At 35.4% G+C, this 27703-nt stretch overlaps 1 protein-coding gene across 7 annotated transcripts in view; it reads left to right on the top strand.

Moving 5' to 3' along the window:
* Positions 1-27703, top strand: part of LOC125252597 (transcription factor 4-like) — a 179629-nt gene that overhangs the window by 74249 nt on the left and 77677 nt on the right. For all 7 annotated transcript variants that reach the window (XM_048166028.1, XM_048166027.1, XM_048166032.1 and 4 more), the window contains one exon: positions 16471-16529. In XM_048166028.1, the coding sequence (XP_048021985.1) occupies positions 16471-16529 (59 nt within the window). The remainder of the gene's footprint in view (positions 1-16470; positions 16530-27703) is intronic.

The following is a 27703-nucleotide window of genomic DNA, read 5'->3' as shown; positions in this document are numbered from 1 at the left end:
CTATCTATCTATCTATCTATCTATCTATCTGTCTATCTATCCATCTATCTATCTATCTATCTATCTATCTATCTTGTCTGTCCGTCCATCCATCTGTCTGTCTATCTATCTATCTATCTATCTATCTATCTGTCTGTCTGTCTGTCTGTCTATCTATCTATCTATCTATCTATCTATCTATCTATCTATCTATCTGTCTATCTATCTATCTATCTATCTATCTATCTATCTTTATCTATCTAGCTAGCTATCTGTCTGTCTATCTATCATCTATCTATCTATCTATCTATCTATCTATCTATCTATCTATCTATCTTGTCTGTCCGTCCGTCCATCCGTCTGTCTGTCTATCCATTGATCCATCTATTTATCTAATATCCACAAAACTCAGTCCACGCTTCTGATTTCACTATATATCCACGTTTTAGACCTTCACAGGTGTGAATACATTAAAGTCAGTAATGTCTCCTGCATCAGCTGCTGCATCAAGTGTTTAATTATTCAATCAGTCAATTAATGAATCAATCTTGCTTCCTTCAGAAAAGTTGGGAAATGTCCAGCTGTAGGTTGTGTGTGTCTGTGTGACCGCAGTCGTTCATCGAGTGTGATGTAGTTCACCAGGGTTTGTCTCTCTCACTTACTCTGAAAATGCTTTTTAGGCTTTTATTACTCATTTATGGCATAATTATCAGGATATGTTTCTGAACTGGACTATATATTTTATTTTCCAGTGAGATCACTTCAGGGGCTGAATATGCATTGAAAAGGACATTTTTTATTAGCATAAGTCTATTAAAGGCTATTAAACAAGCTTATTCAAATCTGCGATTTTCTTTTATAACTCCTCTGAAGCCTTTGGGTAAATTGAAGCCTTTTTATTTAATTTAATGTAACGTCTCCAATGCCTGTTAGCGCTTCTGTACGTCGTCCAGATGACGGCTCAATACAGTGCTTCACTTCTGTTTGCTCAGACACACTTTGGCAAGAAATATCACGGTGCCGGTGCCCCGTTCCTCGAGCTCTGGAGGAAACAAAATAAAGCATTCAAATGGAGAAGTAAATGTTTTCAGACGTTTGCTGTGAGATTTTTCCAGGAGATGAACCTTATCGTATCAAAGCACGGTCGAACTGCGCTTCGCCTTCTGTCACGAGTGTTTAACGCTGGTAATTGTTCTGACAGCGAGTCGATGCGCTCTTTCTGAAAAAGAGGTACAAACAACAGCTCTCGACCTGTGCGCTCGTCTCCGCACTTCATATATTCACGCTTACAGTTGTTCTACAGGCGCAATGCAAACACCAGCTTTCCCCTCATAAAGCCATGCAAATGTTGAGTTATCGCAGTTCCCGGCTAAGCCCTGTCGAACGTTCCCATTTGGCACGGATCCCTTTCTGTGTGTCTTTCTCATACGGTACAGATGTGAATTTTAAGACCATCTAAGCGCTCTTTTGCACAAAGTAAGATGGCGAGCTTTAGTGAGACGTTCCTTTGTTCATTGTTCGGCTAAATTGTCTTGTGATCTGTGATGTATTTTATTGTCGGGATTTCGGCGGCACAAGTAATCCCTACTGCCGCTTTGGTTTTGTGTTTTATTCCGCGTATAAATACAATGGAGAACACTGTTTCGCTTTTTAGACTTGACAAAAACGCACCGAAAGCCTTGTACGCCGCACGCGTCCTTATTGTGTGTCAGATATTGTGGAATCACGCAACAAATCCTTCGCAAAACAAAGAGGAACTAGAAAAACGCAGCTTTGTCTTTGTCTTGGTTTGCATGTTAAAACAAAAGACACAAGAAGTAGGAGACAAAAGAGAGCAGACGAGGGAAGAAGCAACACTGCTGATGTTGATTATGAGATTTACTGAAGCAACGACACCAATACGAGAGTATCTGAAGCTCCTCCATCGCTCCTGTACGCTGCTTATTTGTGTTAGCCACTGTCACCAAGCCGTGTGTGTGTGTGTGTGTGTGTGTGTATACAGTCAAACCAAAATGTATTCAGACACCTTGAACATTTCATTCATTAATTCAGTTTATTCACTATAGTTATGTCAGATAACACTTAATCAAAACAAGGTTAGATCAAAGTGTCTGAATAATTTTTGGTTCCAAATTTGTGTCATTTTTACTGGTAGTCCACTGTATGAAGAATTTTTGGGTAAAATATGTCAGTTTACTTTATTTAACTATCCTCACTTACAGAAATGAACTATAGTGTCCTGCACACACTAGTAAAAATATATAAATAATAATTTTTGGTTTGACTGTATATAATATTTGCATTAAATATATATAAATATTATATAAACAATGTACATTAATATATTTATATTAATATAAATAATTGTGTATATATATATGAAATGCAATATATACAATATTTACATTAAATGTATGTATATATATATATATATATATATATATATATATATGTGTGTGTGTGTGTGTGTGTGTGTAAATTAATATAAATAAATGTATAAATACATTTTAATACATATATAATATTTTCATTAAATGTATATAAATATTATATAAACAATATAAATTAATATATTTATATTAATATAAATAATTGTATATATATGAAATGTAATATATACAATATTTACATTAAAGATATGTAAATAATATATATAAATATATGTAAATTAATATAAATAATTGTATATATATGAAATGTAATATATACAATATTTACATTAAAGATATGTAAATAATATATATAAATATATGTAAATTAATATAAATAATTGTATATATATGAAATGTAATATATACAATATATATATATATATATATGAAATTTTATATATATGTAATATTTACATTAAATTTATATAAATATATTTATATTAATATAAATGTATAAATATATTTTAATATATATATAATATTTGCATTAAATACATATATATATATATATATATATATATATATATATATATATATATATATAAACATAATTTTAACAATAATATATAAATAATTGTATATGAAATGTAATATATTTATTATATATAATATTTGCATTAAATTTAAATCACATATATATGGATTAAACCTAAATTTTTATTAATATAAATAGATTTATAAATACATTATATATATATAATATTTGAATTCTAGATTCTGATTAATAGATACATAGATACATCTGTTATATTATTATAATTATCTAATAGAATTCTGATTTGTATTAAATGTATATAAATAATATATAAACAATATACATTGATATATGCATTAAATTTACATAATAATATACATAAATATATTTCTATCAATTTAAATAAATGTATATATGATATATAAATATTTGTAAATGTCACATTCTTTATTTATTTTACAATTATCTTATTCACTTTATAAATGTAAGTATTTGTTAAGAAAAAAATATATTCAATGAATTATTTAAATTAAATAATATAATAATAAATAAATGTATGTAAAGATAGATAGATAGATAGAAGTGTTACAATTTTTTAGATTAATGTTGTGTTAATTACTTAAATTTAAGTGTTTGTTTGTTTGTTTGTTTATCACAGCTCCACAAATGTCCACAAATCTCAGTCCACAATCGTGATTTCACAGGCGAGGGAACACTGCTGATGTTGATTATGAGATTTACAGACACACCGACACCAATACGCGAGTATCTGAAGCTCTTCGATCGCTCCCGTACGCCGTTCACTCGCGGGGTTTGGCACTGCAAACGCTGTCACCGAGCCAACAAAAAATCTGCAGTGTCTGCCGCATTTCAGCAGCGGAGGCTCCTCTCGAACAAACGCACGCACGCAGATCCAGTTCCAACTTTTCCGCTTGTACATAATTGTTCAACTTTATAACTAATGCCAAAACTGCAACGGCGGCCGGGGTTAATTTTGCGCCGCGGCAGACGTGCCAAATTGCCAAATGTATTCAAAGCGACGCAACCCCTGAACGCCACCTCACGTCGCCGACAAACTCAGGTGCATTTCTCCGAGCGCCCGCGTGTGTTTGCCAAGCGCCTCCCCGTGATGTTTTAGGGTTTGGTGATTATATCGATCTGCGTACGGGGCCTTTAATGAGGGCTGTTTTGCACGGGGGTCTCTGCCTAGAACGCAATCAAGCGCTTTCAAAGGAACTTAGCGAGCGCGCGGCTCCCCCGCCGGCACGGCAGAATTTTAATGCGACAGTTCAGCTATCGATATCGAAACACAGGCCGCGCTAGCAGGGTCGTGCTGACGGCGACTCGCGGAGCCATGTGTAAAATTAATTTATGATGTGGCACAAAGAACTTTCCGAAGGAGGACATTGTTTTTAGGGTGTTGTGCATGTGTGTGCGTGTTGTTTTTGACGCCAGCTCCCCGTGGATCCGTGCCGTTCTCCTTCTGCACCTTTCAGACTTTGTCGGCACGCTGGCCTGGTGCCCACTGATGTCATGGAAACTGTTGTGTTAGTGCGAGTGATTCATGTCCGTACGGCCTCCCCCACATGCAACGGGCTTTTTTTAACCCTTCCCCCTCAAGGACCCTGTTTTAAATAATCATCCCTGGTTTGCGTTTCCACTCAGCCTCGTCGAACTCAAATGGACGTGATGACATGTTTAATTATTGAGGTTAGAGCAGGTTTCTGGTTAGACTGTGTCAGGAAAACATTTAGACTCCCACTCCGAGCACTTTCGTATCTGATGATAACCTGTGCGTTTGAACCGAACGAGTGTGTGTGGCGTTAAAGGGGTTTTGTGTAAGTTTTGGCTTTGAGACATGAAAAGCTCTTTGAGCGCTTCTTTAAAGATGAACTTGGCACGAGAACACAGTGGCACGTCCAACCCCCGAACCTCGACCTTGACCAATCAGGGCTCCCCCTCTCTCTCTCCCTCTCTCTCTCTCTCTCTGGTCGCCCGTGTGCCAGATTCACTTTCATAATTCTATCAGAGACGCCGCAGCACTCCGGCTCGTCTTCCAAACCGCTACCTTGTCTTTTTTTCCTCACCGAAACTATTTTAAGCCGATGAGCTGCTAAATGCGTTTTGGCTTTTTCACATTGGAAAAATGTGCTGCATGTCGGGAGCTCCTTCAACCCACTGCAATCAGACATGAACAACATATATACAATATAACACAGACCAGTTATATGTGTGTGTGTATATATATATATATATATATATATATATATATATATGATGCAAATGGTATGGTGTAGAGCTCATAAGATTGTACTTTATTTAACATTTGACCTAGAGAAAGAAAAACACATTACCTTTGTACTGTATACAAAAACATTTTGTTTCTAGTTAAAACTGGTTAGTTAGATTTGCTGATTATATATAATTTTTATCATATTGAAATTTTTAAATTGAAATTGTGTAATTTTGTAAATGTGTGTGTGTGTGTGTATATATAATATACACAATATACAATAATACACAATAATATACAATAAGTTATATATGTGTGTGTATAAATAATTTAAATGTATATGAAAATAGAATTTATATATATATTTTTATTTTATTTTGTTTTTTATGTTTACATTATATATATATGTGTGTGTGTGTGTGTGTGTGTGTATGTGTATATGCATGTATATGTATAAATCACACAATAATATAACATACAATAAGTTATATATGTGTGTATAATGTAAATATATAGAAAAAAGAATATATATGTGTGTGTGTGTGTATACAAGCACATTCATACACACAGATAATATATATATATAAATAGAATTAGAAAATGGAATACAAAATAATACACACACACATATATATATATATATATATATATATATATATATATATATACAATGGAATACACACACACATATACAATGAGAACAATTCTATATACATACATATATGTATGTATATGTGTGTGTGTGTATATATATATATATATATATATGTATATATATAAATTACACAATAATATACAAAAATAACGTATATATGTTTGTATAATGTAAATACATATAAAATTGAATTTATATATATATATATATACACACACACACATTCATGCACGCAGATAATATAAAATAGAATATAATATATAAATATAAAAAATATATAAAATAGAATATATATACACACATACACCCATGTATAAATTACGCAATAATATAAGATGCAATAATAATTTATATGTGTGTGTGTATAATGTAAATATATATAAAATAGAATTAAAATGATATATATATATATATGCATTCATACACACAGATGATATAAAATACAATATAATATGTAAATAAATATATAAAATAGAATTAGAAAACAGAATTATACTATAATGTAATGTAATATAAATATAATATTTACTACAATATTGTGATATTGTGATTCTTTTGTGTGAAATAGAAATATCGTCTTGTCCATGCAGATCTGGACAGTGTTTTATTTTGTCATTATCTCTACTGTAACGTGTTGTTTAAGATACAGTTACTGATTTAACATCTGACATCTCTCATATAACTGAGTCTCCAGGAATATTTAGATTAGCTGTCAGACACTGTTAGTTCGTGGAAAACCAGCCGAGACAATCAGCGGTTAGAAAAGCACAGAAATCGCTCTTTCTCACAGTAAATGTGAATGTTTTTGCACCTGCTCTCAGTGTCATATATGGGGCTTTATGCTTCTTAAAGCTTCTCGCACAGTACGATTATAAGAAAAGACCTCACTTTATGTGCATCTGAAACTACTTCTGTTTTTAATTAGTTGTCTTCTGTCTGTTATGATGTTTTACTATTAGTAATTAGAGTCTTATGCAAGAATTATATTACATAATATCCCAATTATTTATTTATATACACACACACATATGTATATAATCATCTACAGAAGCACAGCTTATATACAGAATTATTATTTTTTTTAATTTATTTAATTTATATTATGCTGTTTTGCACTTTGAGACTAATCATTTTCCTTCATTTTAGCCTTAATATGTATGATTTTCGCACATCAAATACGTTTTGTGTTGTCAGCCGCTCATTTTTGCAGTATTTGGGCTCAGTTAAGCTGCTGGTGTTGCGTGCGGCCCGTGGCTTTGGCTGCGTTTCAGACGCGTCTCTGACGGTTGCGTCTCGGCTGGGTTTCGCCGGGCCTGCGGTCGGGTTTATGTGCTGCGGAGGGTCGGAGATGAAGGGCGGACTCGCTGCGTCTCCCCGGGGCGAGAGAAGCGTCCCTCCCGCCGCCCCGTGAGCGCGGACCACGCATCAAACAGGATTAGAACCAGAGGAAGCCCTGCCATGCTTGGAGCCGTTCCATATTTGTTTTCCACGTCGGGATGGGGAGAGCAAAACATTGTGTAGCTTAATTTTCTCCAAAGAAATTGCCTGTCAAGAGACATCATTTCCAAATTATTGTTCATTATAAGCTGCCTGATAGTGCCGCCATCTCTTCCTACGGTTATCCGAACTACAGATCCGGATGCCTTCTTTCCCAGTGCAACCTAAATGAGTGGCTTTAACAGTTTCGAACCTCTGAAATGATTTGATTTGTGTGGTTGGTGGTTTTGTCTCTCTTTATGTTTTAAAAAGGTTTGTGTCTGTACAATAACCGCGAGTCATTTACCTTTAGATGTGGATTAAATATGCTTTTATTCAAGCATTGATCGAAAGCAACATTTATAATGTTACAAATAAATCCTGAACTTTCTATTCGTCAGATAATCCTGAAAAATAAAATGCATCACAGTTTCCACAAAAATATGAACTGTTTTCAAGTTTCTTGAGCAGCAAATCATCATATTAGAATGATTTCTGAAGGATCATGATGATAATGATGCTGAAAATTCAGCTTTGATCACTGGATATAAATTACACTTTACTATATATTTACATAGAATACAGATATTTTAGATTATAATAATATCTCACAATTTTTAATGTATTTTTGATCAAATAAATGTGGTCTTGGTAAGCAGAAGAGACTCAAAACTCTCACTATACGGTAGAGTTTGGGTTCCTTGCCGCTGTCGCCTTTGGCTTGCTTAGTCGGGGACACTTGACATTTGACTTGACATTGATATTCAACAGTGCTTTGATCTGCCTGCATTGACACTATTCTTTAAGAGCCAAAATAATGTACCAGTTATCACTGTAAAGCTGCTTTGACACAATCTACATTGTAAAAAGCGCTATATAAATAAAGGTGACTTGACTTGACCTTTGACCTTTATCCTCTTTTTTAAGTCATTTTGGGTTTTATTTATGATTATATCAACTTTAAAACAGGTAGTTTAGGTTGGGTTAGTACAAATGTGTGATTCTTGTAAAATACAAAATCAATGCATCATATTTACCATTTATACATTATATATATGTAACAAGCATAAGCTGCATTTGGAGTGTTTTTTAGTTTGTCAGAGATATAAATTGACTAAATTGATTATTGCACATCAGATTGTGATTATTTTCCCTCTCAAAAGCAGTTTTTTCAGGCTGACAGAATCAGCGTTCAGCGTTTTATTGAAGGTTGTAGGTTTAGTTTGTGTGTGATGTGACGGAGCAGCTGTCTGATGTTCTCGTCCTGTCGATCGCATGTCGCTTTTTTGATGAACTGTTTCAGAAGGTTAAGCACATTTTTTATCCTGTCTCTCTTCTCTCTTTGTCTCTCTGTCTGTCTTTCTCTTAACCCTGCCCCCCTGAACACTCTGGCACGGATGAATCTGGCATGTGTGTGTGAGAAAGACTGCTGATAACGGCCCGTTTCTGCCTTAATTCTACCTGCTTGATCTCGGTTTTGGCAGCGAGACGGTCTTGATCTCGCTGCTTTGTGTCGTAATGATCACTTCTGAATGCAAATCAATGTGTTTTTGCTGTTTGAGCTGTTTTTGTCGTGTGTTTTTGGCTCGGACGTGATAGATTGAATGTAATCTTCATTTTGTCAACGCGATTTATTAGCGCAATGAAACCCGAACCAGCAAAATATCTCGCGTTTGTGCTTCTCAGCAGTTTTTCCCGAGGAAAACGTATGACGTTTGTGTTTCGCGTAACGTGTGCTAACGACAGCGATGATACGCAGCTGGTCCGGAGAAACTCTGGGAAACTCTGAATATAATCCATAATCTGCCGGTGTGGATGAGTCAGAGCGGGTTTGTCTTTGACTAGCTGATGATTATGAGCCAGTTATTATCCATAACAAAACCACTTATTCACGGGCCGCGTTCTCCCGTGTAATGAGGGGCTGTCATGCGTGTGCCGAAAACACCCTGTCAAAACCGCAGAGAAACTTCAGCGTGACTCAGAAATCAGCCTGTGCTAAAAGTCAAGAGATCGGAGCAAAACGATATTATTAGCCTTAAAATACCAGCGCAGAAACAAAGACATGAACTAATGAGGGAACATGAGAAACCAGCAGCAGATCTGTGGTGTTAAACGCCAGAGAAATGAACAAGAACCAAACAAATGTGTCTGTAAAATTTAAGGTCTTAGAAAGTGTGTCTTAATTATCAATATGTTAGAGGTCTTGAATTTCAGGAATTGAGGCCTAATGTGATTATTAAACTGTAAAACATTCGGTTGACCTCTCAAAAACACATAAAAATGTACTGATTAAAGTGTCATGAGGTTTGTTGCAGTTTTTCAGATTTTTATTTCAGACTGGAGGAAAGAAAACAAACTCTTAAAGTGCATATTGCAGGTTTGAGATGAATATATAACCTTGTACGAAAATATAAAAAGGTACTGCAGGATTTAAAAATGTTTTGCAGGACATAAGCACACAAATTTAGTAGATAAAGTGACGGTCTCTGTAAAAACACGCTTTTTTTTCAACGTCGCGTCATTTTATGTCACGAGAGGGAGTCGTTCGCCGGGCTCTGTGTTGACTCAGTGCAGAGCAGATTGATATTCAGGTACAGCGGTCGTGAATTAGTGTGTTTTCGGTAGTTTTTGTATTCTATTTATCATAATCATGGTAAATTATTGTGTTTGTGGAGGTTGCACAAACTCCAGCCTGTCAGGACATCGAGTCCAGAGGTTTACTAACAAGAAAAAGGATGTTGCTATCGTCCGTGCCGGGGTGTGTTTTGTGCAGGTGAAGAGACGGGACTTCACTTCTGCATCTGCGTCGAAAAAACGTGTTCATTATAGACTGGAGGATTATCATCCTGGCGATATGATGGAGTTCATCATTGTAATACTACTGTAAATGATGATATTAAATGAACTTACACACGCGATGCTTCTTCACCGTTTTTACGTGAATCAATTTCAACACTGATGAATACAAATTATATATACAAATGCATACAGTCTCACACAAAACAGTTTGAATTATGTGCTGGTAATGCAAATACTCCAATTTCATTGCACAGAGCGTTCTTTAGAACTTCCGCAATAATATAAGCCAGCTGGAAAACTTCCGGTGAAATGAGTCATTTGCTGTTGAGCATCAGTAGTGTAATACTTAGTTTATAATCAGAATATAGTCACTTAATAGTCAGACATAGCATTAATTTAGTTATTCAAACATTAAGACGGCATAACAAATAAATAAATAAATACGTACCTCAGTGTTCCTCCTCGGCTAAATTCAATTCGACCATCAGTTTTCACACTTTTATGTGAAAAAAAGCTTCAAAAATGTAATATTTATTGTGCACTTTAGTTAGATTAACTGAATAAAATGTGAGTTTTCACAAGTGTGCTGAAATTATTGATCTTGAGCTGCACTGACTGACATCTGCTGTGATTACAAAGGGAGAGAGCGGCGCTCGCTTTCTGTCATTCATTCACAAGAAAAGTTGTTTTTCATGAGATTTTGTGAGTATTTCATACTTCACATTGACAAAATGTATTTTAAACCTAGATATTTTATAATGTTTAATATTTAGTCAAAAACGAAGTGAAAAATGATTAGAGGAAATGGCTGATATATGCGCAAATAAATGATACTCTGCCGCCACTTGCTGGTTAAAGTGGTAATTATTGTCTTTTTTATTTTTAAATAAGTGTTTTCTATCAAATGTTGAATTTCCTACATTTTGAAACGTTCGGGTTTACAATGGGACATTCTCAGAAGGATGAACAAGTAATGTTTGTGGTCGTCACATTAAAAATAACATTTGAAGTGCTGGAAAAAATTAGTGTGTGTGTCTAATTACAGATACGAATGTTTTTAAACGGTCCCAATAGATTCGTCTTTATTGCAATCAATAAAATTGTTTTTTGGCAAATTAGGTAAATGTGATAACTGCATTAAAATATGAATACAACAATAAAAAGTCAACCACTTGATGTTTTTGTGTCGATGTACAGTGACTACAGAATGAACAGCTAACAGTTCACCGGAAATGCCCGAGCTGGCTTAACAACAACCAGGAAGTAACCGTGCATATAGTCCATTTGTCTCTTTTGACCGTTATTCTGTCTAATCCTGGCCTGTCTCTGGTCTCCTGAAACACATAGCAGGCTAATTGTATGGCTGTGGTCCGTCATACGAGTATGAATAAACATTTACAATTTCCTCAGCGTCCGAACTGTCATTGCGATCCATTGTTTTCCTATTGTTTATATTGACCGCACTCCCTCCCGTTACGTCACTTCTGATTTGGCATTTTTCAGATGCTGAAGTAAAATTTTCTCACAAAAAACGACTCCAGAAGCCTAAGTAGCATATTTATACGTGTATTTTAAAGAAAATCTAGTTCCTACATTATTCCTACTTTACATACACCAAACTTTAAAAAAACCTACAGTTTTTTAACATTTTATTCCTAATAACAAAAATGTTGTTGACAGTATTTTTGATTCATTTACAAAACCCCCTCTGTTAAAACCTTTAACAGTATGTCAACAAAATCAAACAATCATTTTCAACCTGTCTTTATCCAATGTTCAGACTTTCTGTTGTATGCAAATGTGTATATATTTCATTAGGCCTGGGTAAAAAAATCGATTTCTCTATCAATTTTATAAACCGACATAGATCGATTAGCCTGTTTTCAGTTGATGAATGAATGTATGTAGAGCATCTCCCATCCAATAAATCGCAATAAGCTTTGTGAAGTCTCAGATTTCAAGTTATGGCGCTCTTTAATGTGGCACGTGACAGATCGCTGTGTCGCCTAGTTCAAGAGGAGAGGAAGCGCGAAGAAGGGTGCGTGAACTGATCGTCTCCTCCAGTTTAATACCAGTTATAGCGTGAAATAAATATGCATGAACATCTGAAGGTATGTTAAAATATACAGTACAACTTACTGAAATCCGTATCATGTCTCGTGTAATCGCTCAATCAGTGTTTCAACCTCGGAAAGACGTCAATACAGCTTCAATGTCACGTGACGTCACATTTACCTCAGAAAAACATATTCAGTGACCATAAACTCATTAGTCAGATAGAAAAATGAACTCTACAGAGGAGTATTTTGCTAAATATGTGCACCATATTCATTATAATTTTTAATGTTCTTCAATATTGAATAAATCCGTCATTTTTTATGACAGCTACCATTTAAATGTTTATATATCAAAAAACAAAGTGGAGTAGAAATATAATTATGTAATTGTAGTAAAAAGTTGGCATGAAACTTAAGTTCTCTATTGCTGTATCTCTGAGTGAAACGCTTCTCAAACAAGAACAAATGTAGGGCGGGGCTTGATTTTGTCTGTGGGGAGTTGATTGGATGGTTGTGGTTTGCTATTGGTGGTTCTCATGTGAGTGACAGGTTGCCCGCCCTCATCTTCAGAGAAAAGAGGAGATGTCGCTGCAAGAGGAAGTTAATCTGATTCAAGATTATGAGGAACATGAATTTAAAACAATAATGTGCTTGGATAAATCATTTATAAGCACTGCAATATTTCATAAAAAAATAAGAATTTAATTTTGATTTCAAAAAGGTCTTAAAAGTCTTAAATCTGGAACAAGCTAAAGAATAAAGTGAAGTAACAGCAAACACAAGACAGGAAGAGCGCGAGCATCTGTGCTCAATGTGTGTGTTTTCCGGAGTGATGTTCCGTCTGTGGCATTCCTGTCCTATTCCAGCTCTCTTCCGGATTTCATTCCCACTTCCAGTTCCACAGTCCTCTGGATTAGCAGGATTTAGAAAGATGTTTTTCTGAATCCAGCGAAAGCTCAGGACTCAGGAGGAAACACGACCAGTGTTCTCGGAAACTGTTGAACGTCCCGAAGAACAAGACAGATTTATTTCTCCCTCCGTGTTTGTGTGAAATCATTCAGCGTCTGTATGCCGTCATGTGTACAGTATTTACATGATCTTCAGACGATGTTCCTCACGTGTTCTGCTTCATGATTCAGATGAATGCAGCAGGTTTTGTTGTGTGTTTGGACGCGGGTCATGCATGTGGTAGTGGTTGACCTCTTGTTTAACCTTTGAGGATTCGACGTGTTCTGGGACGCCACCTGGAAAATGTTCAGATCAGAGCAGAGTACAATGATTCCTGTGTGTGTGTGTGTGTGTGTGATTTTAGAGTTATAATGATGATAGTACTGCATGTACTTTATTTTATTCTGTTGTTAACATGGTAATTTTTTGAGAGAAAGTGTGCATTTTAGTGTAAATTTAGTGAGTTTATAGTAGTAAATGGCTTAATCAGATGGGCTGTTGACACATAAAATGTCGAGAAAACACAACTGATGAGATTTTCATATTAATTTATGAATGATTTTACACTTATGATGACTGTAAGACGTACTTTATTTTACTTTATGGTAACCAGGGTCATTTTTATAGAGTAATTTATAGCGTTTGAAGTTTTACAGTATTTTTGTTGTCTTTGTTGATTTTTATCTGAATTTATGATGATTTTAGAGTTATAGTGGATGATTGTAGTAGGGCCCTATAATTTCCGCGATCACAGAATCACGGACGGAATCGCGGAATCCATTCATAAAAACGGAATTTACTATATAACGCGGAATGTCACGGAATTTGTCAAATTTTTGATGAATGAATTAAAAGCAGGTCAGCACATGTAAATTAAATAGCGATATAGACTAGTGACTGTGAATATTAAACCACAAAAAGACTATTTAAACATGAATCCTGCATGCCTGTGTGACTCTGAAATGAATGATGCGGAAGCGCAGTTTCATTTACCTCACACACAATCGCGCAGGCGCACACACGCTGAAGCACGTGCGACGCTCGTGGTGTTTTCGTCCTCTGTCGCCTCACTATATGAACGCACAAATTCATCTCCAGAGCTGCTCTGAAAGTCACTTCATCAGCATTTAACCGCTTCGTTTGAGAAAACTACTGTCATAAACACAGAGAAACTCAAAGCTCTAGGCAAACCGTCAAAATAAAAGTTCGATTTAACTTGACAGAAACATTTTACTGTTGTACAGTAGAATTTAGATTAATTTAACAATAAATTATTAAAATATATTTTAAACAATAATCTCAGTCTTTCTTCCCTGTTTTAATTTTAACAGTAAAGCTCTGTTGTGCAGCACATTGTTTGACAAAAAAGTTTAATTTCATGATTAAAAGATAAATTAAATGGTATGCGTTCATTTGATTGACAGAAAAATTTAAATACACAACAGAACTTCTTAAGAAAAAAAATCATAAAAATATATTTTTTATATAAATAATTAATATTGTTGTTTTGAAGAATTCAATTAATTAGACATGCTTTTTGATTATTAAAATGGAATTAAAGCATTCAAATGGAATCCAGAAAACAGAATTTGGTAAAAATAAAATTTGAGGGGAAAGAATAAAACGTTTATCATAGGGCCCTAAATTGTTTTTAATTTTTTTTGTTAAACTTTTATTAAATTGTTGGTAAATTGGACAAGATTCATTATTTTAATAAATTAGACATGCTATTTTGATTACTAAAATTTAATTTAACCATTAAAATGGAGTCAACAAATAAATAAAACGGAAAAAAACGGAATCCAGAAAGATTAACACAGAAAAAATTTGGGAATTTGGGAAAAAATAAAATGGAATTTGGGAAATAATAAAACGGATTTCATTGTAGGATGTTTTTTGTTTGGTATATTTTGAGAGAAAGTAGAAATTTTAGCGTTTGAACATTTATTTTGCACTCTACAAAAATGCTGGGTTAAAAACAACCAAAGCTGGTTTAAATATGGACAAACCCAGCGATTGGGCTGTTTTGACCTAGAGGTTGGGCTAAATGTTTTCCAAACATGCTGGGTAGTTTTATTTAACTCAACTATTGTTTGCTTGCTTAAAATGAACCTAAAATATGTTGGAAATGAACCTTTATCAATAGGTTTAAAGAATAATAAGCAATAAACATTTATTAAATTGCTTATTAATAAATGTTCACCTTTTGATTATTATTGTTGCCTCTAATAATTATGTGTCTGATTTTTAATTTCCAACATATTGTGTTCATTTTAAGCCAGACATATAGTCATTTTTAAACAATAGTTGGTTAAATAAAACTACCCAGCACGTTGGATCTAACCCTACCGCTGGGTTTATCCATTTTCAACCCAACTTGGGTTGTTTTTAACCCAGCATTGTTTAGTGTAGTGAATAGCTTTGTTGTCTAAATGGGCTTTTGACACATAAATCACGACTACTGAAATTGTCTTCATTTATGATGCTTTTAGAGTATTATAATGATGATAATACTTTGTTTTACTCTATGGTTAATTCTTTTGAGCTATAATAGAAATTTAAGTGTTTGCATTAGTAAATAGCTGTTGTTTTTGTTGATTTTTTTATCTATAGTTTTACTGTACAGTCATTTTTGTGATGCATAGCAAAGACTTTAATAGTTGAAATAATGTTTGCATATTGAACAGCACTGTTGTCTTTATTAAAAAGGATGTATTTGGACGTTTACACAGCGTAGCGGACGGCTCAGGTTGGTCTGTCAGAAGGAGAACATGAGCAGGCTTCTGTAATTGGGCTCATTTGATTATGACTGGATGAGGTCACAAGACTTTAACAATATTTGCAGTGTGTGTGTGTTTGGCTGCGCTCCTGCCCGTCCCAGTGCAGCTCAAGGCAGGGCGCATTCAAGCATGTTCTTCTATATAATTAACAGCCTGTAGACGAGTGTTTGTGAGACTTTGAGAAGGTCTTTATTCTGCTAATACCAGATTTCACATGCCCGCTTGCCTCTAAAGGAGCCCGAACCGCTCGTCGTCTACTTCCCTGGCGTTTCTTTGTTCTGGCAACATCAGTAAAACAAAACACAAGTCAAACATCTTCATTCTTTCATTTAACACAAACCAGAGCAGATTCTGTTCGTCAAAGGCGTCTGACTTCAACCTGCGGAAATAAATAGAGCTTGTGATGTTTGAAGGTCTTGAAAAGCGCCGATTGAAAGCGAGGCGTTTGTGAGCCTCACGCCAGCTGTCCGTGTGGGAATTCACGCGGCCGCCGCTGGCTTTTGCCGTCGTTTCGTCCCATTGTCGCTCATCCTTTTAAAGGACGTTATTAGAAGATCAACAAATGTTTATATTTAGATTGAGTTGAAGAGTAATGAATTCATGTGCTAATGATCTGTCCTTCGTCTCTTTAAACAGGTAAAACGGAGCGAGCGTCGTACTCTTACGGACGAGACTCCAGCATTCACGGCTGTCAGGTAAGAAACCCTCAGTGAGGATTGCTCATTATCTGCTCAAGATGTCTCAGATGTTTCTCCTAAAGCAGAAAACACCCGAATGAGCCGCTGGTCATCATCTGGGACGAGTCTGTTTGATGAGTTTATATTGAGATCTCTCAGTTTTGGTTGCAGGTTTTGTATCTGAGCACAGTTTGAGATCTTTTCTCAGGAGAATCATCTGACAAATTGGAAAACCTTGACATTTCATATGTAATATATTGATATATGTGATTTCCAGGTCTTTAAAAGCCATAGAAATGAATGAAATCATAAAAAAATATACATTTTCGACTAGAAATGTATGAGCACACTCTCTCCAAAATATTTTTAAAACCTTATCCAGTTATCAAAAATGACTGGAAGAGTCTTTAATAAAAGTCTTAAAGGGTTAGTTCACCCAAAAATGAAAATATTGTCATTTATTATGCACTCTCATGTCGCTCCACACCCGTAAGAATTCATCTTCAGAACACAAATTAAGATATTTTTGATGAAATCCGATGGCTCAGTGAGGCCTGCATAGCCAGCAGTGACATTTCCTCATTTCAAGATCCATTAATGTACTAAAAACATATTTAAATCAGTTCATGTGAGTACAGTGGTTCAATATTAATATTATAAAGCGATGAGAATATTTTTGGAGCGCCGAAAAAAAACAAAATAACGACTTATTTAGTGATGGCCGATTTCAAAACACTGCTTCAGGAATGTGAATATGAATCTTTTGTGTCGAATCATGATTCGGATCGCGTGTCAAACCGCCAAACTGCTGAAATCACGTGACTTTTGCGATCCGAATCATGATTCGATACGCTGATTCATAACGCTCCGAAGCTTCCTGAAGCAGTGTTTTGAAATCGGCCATCACTAAATAAGTCATTATTTTGTTTTTTTTGGCGCACCAAAAATATTCTCATCACTTTATAATATTAATATTGAACCACTGTACTCACATGAACTGATTTAAATATGTTTTTAGTACATTAATGGATCTTGAGAGAGGAAATGTCATTGCTCAGGCCTCACTGAGCCATCGGATTTCATCAAAAATATCTTAATTTGTGTTCTGAAGATGAATGAAGGTCTTACGGGTGTGGAACGACATGAGGGTAAGTAATAAATGACATTATTTTCATTTTTGGGTGAACTAACCCTTTGAATTTTCTAGGAGAAACTCTTGATTTTTTATTTTCCTAAGAGAGGAAAAGTTAGTAATGATCAATAGTAATTACAGCAGTCATTGTTGAGTTATTTCCGGTAGTTGTTCTGCATCTTTTTAGGTGAAATAAATTTTAAACGTGATATTTCAAACGAATAGCAGCTGTTGGAGTTTCTGTAGTGGAATAAATAAATAAACAAGCGGTTTGTTTGCATTGCAGCCGGTACCGTTAGCAGATGGCCCTGTAGCACGCTTCTGCTAAAGCACATATATGAACGCATACAGCTCTGTGTGTGTGTGTGTGTGTGTGTGTGTGTGTGTGTGTGTGTGTGTGTGTGTGTACGATCTCTCACCAGCCCATCGTGTTTATATTAAGAGACATATGGATGTTCAAACAGCCAGATACAACATCAAGAATAGACCTGTTTCAGTTTAACCACTCCATAATGTGTTCATTTATAGTAGTTTGCTTTTTGGAGTCTACTTTTTAATTTTTGTGTTTTTCATGTTTAACTGAAGGCATTTTATTTACTTACTGCAATATTGTAAAGGACTGCTTCACAAACGAGGGTCAATTCAACACAAAAGATTAACATGACGGCACATGCTAGTGGATGAGTTGAATCAACTCCACAGCAACTACATCAATTTATCCACTAACCATTCAGAAACGTCTAAAAGTTGTAACTTCTTCCTGAGTCTCTCCATCAGTGTCGACTCCGGTTTGAACAATGTAAGGCTGAACACTTTCGTCATTTTGGCTGCGTGAGATTCTCCAGCTTTGTTGTTGTTGAGCTGTTAAAGCTCCGCCCTCTTCTGGAAAGGGGGCGGGGAGCAGCAGCTCATTTGCATTTAAAGCGACACACACAAAAACAGGCGTGTTTTTGCTCACACCCAAATAGGGGCAAATTTGACAAGCTATAATAAATGATCTGTGGGGTATTTTGAGCTGAAACTTCACACACACATTCTGGAGATTACATCTTGTGAAAGAGGCCCCTTTAAAACATTTATTACCGGTTTTGGCCTACTTCTGTGTGGACGAGATGATATACCAAACATGTATAGTGCTGTATGGTAATTGTTCACACCTAAGCCAGTTTTTGGGGTGATCTCAGCATCTCAGAGTGATTATTACATCTCCATGATGGTCCATAAGGATGTTCAGCAGTTTGTAGGTTGTTCTGGCTGAATATTTAATTCAAAAGTTGTCGGTTCTTCAAACAAACAGATCAATGTTCTGAAAGCGTCACGACGTTTCAATCTTCAGACTTACAGTGACTCTCACTTCTTGTGAGAAAGTGTTTTAACATCCAGAAAATGACACACTTCACATTGAAGTTAGAAGAATGGCAGCCATGGAAACGCGCCTAATTAATCCAGCATGCAAATGCGGTCTGAAGTGATGCGACTGGTGTTAACGTGAGTTTGTGGAAAGTTTTCTCACTCGCCGGGTTTGCGGGTCGCCAGCAGGGTCTTCAGAACTGCGAGCTCGCTCTCGAATTAATCTTTCCTGACAGTTTACAAGACAAACCCATCAGAGGAAGGCGGACCGTCGGGATGTGAGTGACAGAACGGTGTAACGCATCCGACAGCATTTATGTCGCTTTAAAATCCTGTGTCGCTTGGAATTCTGGGAAGGGTGGGTGAATTCGCATGAGGAGGTCCTCACTTCATCTATCCTCTCGATATTACTTTTAAAATCAGTTTTATTAGAACATATCTGCAAAAATCTCATGTTTATTCTGAGCTGAATGTGAGCTGACCGGTTTCTCGTACCTGACCGGACAGATCTGACCTTTGACCCCTGCGTGACCTTGAGATGGTGCTCCAAACGGAAGCTCACTAGCTAGGGGAGATGTTTCCAGCGCTCTGGGTCGTGACACACACACTCACTCGCATTCAGACCAGAGCTAATCCTGAAACATCAGCCGCTGCCAAAAACAGGATTTAGACGTCACAGTGAAGAGAGTGTGTGTGTGTGTGTGTGTGTGTGTGTGTGTGTGTGTGTGTGTGTGTGTGTGTGTGTGTGTGTGATCTGCATTTTAGGTTTAGTTAACAATAATAAGTTAACCTTGCTTTAAACACTTCCTCATCAATCATTAAATATGAAATAAAGTGGTTTAAAGCCGTCATTATTATTACTACTGTTGTTATTAGTGTTAATTAATTAATTCTAAAAATCCCTAAAAATTAAATGTCTTTTAAAAATATACTTTAATATAATTAATATATTTTTTAAATTATTTTTATTTTTTGTTATTTTATTTTATTTTATTTTTTATTATATTTTATTGTATTTTATTTATTTATTTTTTGTTTTATATTATTATTTTATTTTATTTCATTTATTTTATTTTTATTTTTTACCTTTTATTTTATTGTTTTATTTCATTTATTTATTTATTTATTGTTTTATTGTTTTATATTGTTATTTCATTTATTTTATTTTTATTTTTTTTACTATTTATTTTATTTTGTTATATTTTTATTTTATTTCATTTATTCATTTTTTGTTTTATTTTATTTTGTTTTGTATTATTTGAATTTATTTTATTTCATTTATTTTATTTTTTTATTTTTTTTTTATTGTATTTTATTTATGTTTTTGTTTTATATTATTTTATTTTATTTCATTTATTTTATTTTTTATGTTTTTACTATTTATTTTATTTTGTTATATTTTATTTTATTTTGCATCATTCAGAATTGAACTCATAATGCCTTTTAAATTCTAGTTCAACTCAACTGAATTGAGGTTGCAAACAGGATGGAGAATTGCAAATTTATTTTAAATGTAAATTGACATTTGACTTGACATTGATATTCAACAGTGCTTTGATCTGCCTGCATTGACACTATTCTTTAAGAGCTGCTGTGCAGCCAAAATTATATACCAGTAATCAATGTAAAGCTGCTTTGACACAAATCTGTATTGTAAAAAGCGCTATATAAATAAAGGTGACTTGACTTGACTTGACGTAAAGAAAGTGGAATTAAAAACTAATTTAAATGTAAAGAAATTCAGGTAACTCTCATTTTTAACTATAAATGCACAAGACAAACTTTCAATGTTGGCTTGATAAAGAACATTTTGATAATATATTTTGACAGTCTTTATAGGCTTTCAGTAGACAGAATGCATTACCACACTTCAATTCCTCTTCCTGTCCAATTCATCTTCCTGTGGGTGTGGTCAATTCAATTCAGATTGAAAGTGAGCTAATTCAGCAGTGTTTGTCTTTTCACGCGTGATGGTAAGAAAGCACCTAGCAACCACCCACAGCACCATAGCAACTGCATAGCAACACACTAACATGCAACATTTTAACATTTGGAGCACGTTAGCAACCGCACAGCAAAATCTGGTTTATTAATCTAATGGTGGTAGGAACGAAAACTCTCTCTCTCTCTCTCACAGACAGACAGACGGAGGGTCTCAGCTGGTCATATGCTGTAATATAACACGTAAAAATAATAACGCAAGAAATTATGTACAGAGTCAACATGAATTATTATTGTGTGGTGGTTTATTGTGTGTGTGGATGTAAGTGAGTTACAGTGTGAATATGAGTTAACAGCAACACAAATAAACATATTTCACACACACACACACACACAGAGGTTGGATCAGAAGGGTTTTATTGCATTGCAGAGATAAAGACGCTCACGGGTCACATGACAATGTCATTTATGCAATGTGTGTGTTTGTGAGAGAAAGAGTACAGCTGCAGTTGAGTGGTGCTCTGATATGGAAACATCTGTGTGAGTGTGTGTGTGTGTGTGTGTGTGTGTGTGTGTGTGTGTGTGTGTGTGTGTGTGTGTGTGTGTGTGTGTGTGTGTGTGTGTGTCCGTTTCCTGTGCAGAGTCTCAGACTGTGATTGGGTTGCTGGTCAAGGCTACACACACACACACACACACACACACACACACACACACACACACACACACATTCCTAAAATGTTTCCACAGCAGACACATCTCAAACTCTCCCACACACAAAGGCATGAACACACACACACACACACATCGGTGTTGACCAATCCGAAGATAAAATGAAATGCAGACACATTTTGATACGAAATGAAGTAATTAAAAACTAGTAAATAAGTAAATAACTAAATTTTAAGTTAATATTTCATTAATTTAACAACACATTCACATGTTCACAGTTCTCTGATGTCCATTAGTCAACAAATGAAAATTTAATCTTTTTTAATAAGTGCTTTGATTGCATTTATTCTAAATGTATTCATTTACTTTTTGCATAAATTTTTCATTATAAAATATTTGTAAAAAATAAAATAAACAGAATAATATACTTTATTTTTTTTGGATTTCTTTAATTATTTGCCTCTTATTAACTCATTTTCATTGTTTTTATTTTAAAACTAATTTCATTTTTTTATAATTCATTAGTTATTTGCTTCTCATCAACTCAATTTGATTGTTTTGATTTTAAAATTATTTAATCACATTTTTATGATTTCATTAATTATTAGCTTCTCATCAACTCATTTTCATTGTTTTAATTTTAAAATAATTGAATTTGACATTTTTTGTGATTTCATTGGTTATTCACTTTGCATTTTGATTTGTTTTTATTGGAAATTATTTATTTTAATTTTAAATTTTTATGATTTCATTAATTATTTGATCCTCATCAATTCATTTAATTTCATTTTTTTATTATTGCATTAGTTATTCACTTCTTATCATTTAATTTTGTTTGGTTTTATTTTTTAATTATTTAATTATTTAAAAGTATTTTTATTTATTATAATTTTTTTTTAAAGATTTCATTAGCTCCTCTCTTCCCAGTCTGTCAGTAACGCTCTGTTTAGTTCCTGTCTCTATGAAGCCCCTCCTTCTGAAAAGCACAATGTGCTCTGATTGGTCATTTGGGAAATGTCCCGCCCCTTACCATGACCACCAGTTTCAACACACTCCCTGCATCCCAATGTGCATACTATCCACCCTATCCGCTCTAAATAGTATTGAAAATGACGAATGTCACATACTATTTAGGATGGATAGTTTGCACATTGAGACGCAGGCACTACTAACTAACTCAACCAGGCCCCGCCCCTTTATTCTGCATATGAATTATTTAGATGAGGAATATTGTGAACTAGACTACAATGGAGGCGTTTCAGAGAGTTCAGAAACACTGATACTTTTTCATGCTCAAACAGACACATTAAACACACAATCATCAAAAAAAAAAAGCATCATATGACCCCTTTAAATGTTCTTATTGTAAATCTGTCTTGACTTGCTCAGTGTCCAGGCTCTGTATAGTCTGTATAGGAGTGTTATGCATGTGTGCGTCATTCGCTCTATTTGACTTGCTGTTCACGACTCGTTTATGATTTGATGTTTAACTCGAGATGTTATTTTTTTGTTTGAAAAAGCGGTGATTTACACTTATGCATGTGTGTGTGTGTGTGTGTGTGATTACTCCTCATGTCTCTCTGATATTTAGCTGCTTGTCTGCTCGAGTACTTTTCTCCTTGTTGCACGTCAAAGTGTTAATTGCCCCTTGTTAAAAGCCCTGCTGTAAAAAGGCCCGTGTGTGTGTGTGTCTTCACCTGCCGTCTCTTTGCATCCAATTCCTCTTCCTGTGCTAAAGCTTCGCTAGGTGACGAGAGCCAGAAATCAGTGTGAGGACTCTTACACACACACAAACGCGTGGTTATTTTCAGACTCCGCTAACATCACCTCCACTTTAATGGGTTTACAAATATTCATTTATACCCGCATTTACCTTTTCATTGCATTTTACCTCTCAGATAAATGGCTTTGGATGTCGTCTCTGCTCTCTTCCTGTCTGTTATTGAGGCGTCGTGCCAGCGAGAGTGAGACGGATAAACAGATGCAGACAGGATGAGAGGTGCAGATTTCCTCTCGTTCCTCTCGGCCGCCGGTTCTGGCGCCGATCCGTTTCCGAGGTGTTTGTCTCGCTGCGCTTCCTAAAGGAAAGAGCCTGAGTGTGAAGCGCTCGTCTTTTGACTGGCCGCGTGCAGCGTTCGCTTTGACACCGAGCGCTGTGTAAGATGTGTCCTGAGCAGAGAGCATTGTGGGATAGGCCTGATCCTTGCTCAGATGTTTCTGTTTCACCGCTCTGGAGATTAAAGGAGTACTTTGTTGTGTTTCAACTGTGTCTGTGGCCGTTCAGCATGGAATACTAGTGTACTGCATACTATTTAGAATGTGAAACAGTATGCTAAAATAGTATAGTATGCTACACTGGTGTCATGTGACATCTATATGTTGCATGTTCATCTATATATATATAAATATTTCCATCCAAATAAGGTGATTTTAAAATGCACTTTGTTTCTGGTGCAGTAGTGCATCATGTGAGCGCTGCATATGAGCTTAAATGATGCATTAACAGCCATGTTCATTCATAATTCTTCTGTTTTGGTATGTTACAGACCGACAGACATGGTTACCTACCATACCTGAACTCTTGAGACATCTGAGAATGTGTGTCTGTGCGTGTGTTTCAGCATCAGCTGTGTGTGTACAGGTGTGCTGTACTGTGTTCTCATAATTAATGGCTCCTTCCTGAAGACTGGAGGAGACGCTCACATGCATCAGTTTTCTCCTGTGGAGCTCTGATGTGTGTGTGTGTGTGTGTGTGTGTGTTTTGGGAAGCAATGGAGGGGGATTCAGTTCGGACTGTGTGCATAAAGGTGGATTAGTTCACCGCACACACACACACACACATACACACACTCTGCTGTGTCATCACGGCTCCTCGGCAGCAGCTGAGACAGTTCTCTGACCTTTGACCCCCGCGCTGCGGGATGCGCTCATCACTGCCTCATTACTCAATGGTGAGCGTGTGTGTGTGAGTGTGTGATGATGGCATTCCAGAGCAGTGTGAACACTTCATCATCATGTGGCTGGTCAGGATGGAATACTAGCCTGCTGCACACGGCATAACATATACTGCTTAAAACATAATAGAAAGTGAAACAGTATACAACAACTTATATTTAAAAAACTTATGTCCCATGACACACACACACACATATATATATATATATATATATATATATATATATATATATATATATATGCAACATAGTGAGGTGTTCCCTCGATTTGCTAAATCGTATGGATATTTTACTAAGTTCCCTTGATTTGCGAAATAGTGCACATTATTTACTATTTATTTCCCTCGATTTGCTAAATCGTGCGGATGTTTTACTATTTCGTTCCCTCGATTTGCTAAATGGTGCACACATTTTACTATTTCGTTCCCTCGATTTGCTAAATATTGAACACGATTTACTATTTCGTTCCCTCGATTTGCTAAATAGTGAACACGATTTACTATTTCGTTCCCTCGATTTGCTAAATAGTGAACACGATTTACTATTTCGTTCCCTCGATTTGCTAAATATTGAACACGATTTACTATTTCGTTCCCTCGATTTGCTAAATAGTGAACACGATTTACTATTTCGTTCCCTCGATTTGCTAAATAGTGAACACGATTTACTATTTCGTTCCCTCGATTTGCTAAATAGTGCACACGATTTACTATTTCGTTCCCTCGATTTGCTAAATAGTGCACACGATTAACTATTTCGTTCCCTCGATTTGCTAAATAGTGCACACGATTAACAATTTCGTTCCCTCGATTTGCTAAATTGTACAGACGTTTTACTATTTCGTTCCCTCGATTTGCTAAATAGTGCAGATGTTTTACTATTTCGTTCCCTCGATTTGCTAAATAGTGAACACGATTTACTATTTCATTCCCTCGATTTGCTAAATTGTACAGACGTTTTACTATTTCGTTCCCTCGATTTGCTAAATTGTACAGACGTTTTACTATTTCGTTCCCTCGATTTGCTAAATTGTACAGACGTTTTACTATTTCGTTCCCTCGATTTGCTAAATTGTACAGACGTTTTTCTATTTCGTTCCCTCGATTTGCTAAATAGTGCACACGATTAACAATTTCGTTCCCTCGATTTGCTAAATTGTACAGACGTTTTACTATTTCGTTCCCTCGATTTGCTAAATAGTGCGGATGTTTTACTATTTCGTTCCCTCGATTTGCTAAATAGTGCACACATTTTACTATTTCGTTCCCTCGATTTGCTAAATAGTGAACACGATTTACTATTTCATTCCCTCGATTTGCTAAATTGTACAGACGTTTTACTATTTCGTTCCCTCGATTTGCTAAATTGTACAGACGTTTTACTATTTCGTTCCCTCGATTTGCTAAATTGTACAGACGTTTTTCTATTTCGTTCCCTCGATTTGCTAAATAGTGCACACGATTAACAATTTCGTTCCCTCGATTTGCTAAATTGTACAGACGTTTTACTATTTCGTTCCCTCGATTTGCTAAATAGTGCGGATGTTTTACTATTTCGTTCCCTCGATTTGCTAAATAGTGCACACATTTTACTATTTCGTTCCCTCGATTTGCTAAATAGTGAACACGATTTACTATTTCATTCCCTCGATTTGCTAAATTGTACAGACGTTTTACTATTTCGTTCCCTCGATTTGCTAAATTGTACAGACGTTTTACTATTTCGTTCCCTCGATTTGCTAAATTGTACAGACGTTTTACTATTTCGTTCCCTCGATTTGCTAAATTGTACAGACGTTTTTCTATTTCGTTCCCTCGATTTGCTAAATAGTGCACACGATTAACAATTTCGTTCCCTCGATTTGCTAAATTGTACAGACGTTTTACTATTTCGTTCCCTCGATTTGCTAAATAGTGCGGATGTTTTACTATTTCGTTCCCTCGATTTGCTAAATAGTGCACACATTTTACTATTTCGTTCCCTCGATTTGCTAAATAGTGAACACGATTTACTATTTCATTCCCTCGATTTGCTAAATTGTACAGACGTTTTACTATTTCGTTCCCTCGATTTGCTAAATTGTACAGACGTTTTACTATTTCGTTCCCTCGATTTGCTAAATTGTACAGACGTTTTACTATTTCGTTCCCTCGATTTGCTAAATTGTACAGACGTTTTTCTATTTCGTTCCCTCGATTTGCTAAATTGTACAGACGTTTTACTATTTCGTTCCCTCGATTTGCTAAATTGTACAGACGTTTTACTATTTCGTTCCCTTGATTTGCTAAATAGTGCACACGATTTACTATTTCATTCCCTCGATTTGCTAAATTGTACAGACGTTTTACTATTTCGTTCCCTCGATTTGCTAAATTGTACAGACGTTTTACTATTTCGTTCCCTCGATTTGCTAAATTGTACAGACGTTTTACTATTTCGTTCCCTCGATTTGCTAAATTGTACAGACGTTTTACTATTTCGTTCCCTCGATTTGCTAAATTGTACAGACGTTTTACTATTTCATTCCCTCGATTTGCTAAATTGTACAGACGTTTTACTATTTCGTTCCCTCGATTTGCTAAATTGTACAGACGTTTTACTATTTCGTTCCCTCGATTTGCTAAATTGTACAGACGTTTTACTATTTCATTCCCTCGATTTGCTAAATTGTACAGACGTTTTACTATTTCGTTCCCTCGATTTGCTAAATTGTACAGACGTTTTTCTATTTCGTTCCCTCAATTTGCTAAATAGTGCACACGATTAACAATTTCGTTCCCTCTGCACTCCTTCTTTCACTCGCCCAACATCCATCTCACTGCTTTTTTTCTCGATTTGCTAAATCGTCCGAAAGTTTTACTATTTCTTTCCTTCGATTTGCTAAATCATCCGAATGTTTTACTATTTCGTTCCTTCAGATTGCTAAATCCTTCTGTCATCATTTACTGAACCTGAAAGAAGATATATTAAAAATAGTGTCTCAGTGTTGTTTTGGACCCCATTGACTTTCATTATATGAAAAAAAACACATTTCTTTCTTTGAAATATCTTTTTTGTGCACGTGTTCTGCAGAAGAACAAAGAAAGTCATGCAGCTTTTGAACAACATCATTTTTAGCTGCACTCTCACACATTGTGCTTTGTTTT

The sequence above is a fragment of the Megalobrama amblycephala genome, linkage group LG18, assembly GCF_018812025.1.
Source record: "Megalobrama amblycephala isolate DHTTF-2021 linkage group LG18, ASM1881202v1, whole genome shotgun sequence".
In the NCBI taxonomy this organism is placed as follows: Eukaryota; Metazoa; Chordata; class Actinopteri; order Cypriniformes; family Xenocyprididae; genus Megalobrama; species Megalobrama amblycephala.
This window is presented reverse-complemented; position numbering and strand designations above follow the sequence as displayed.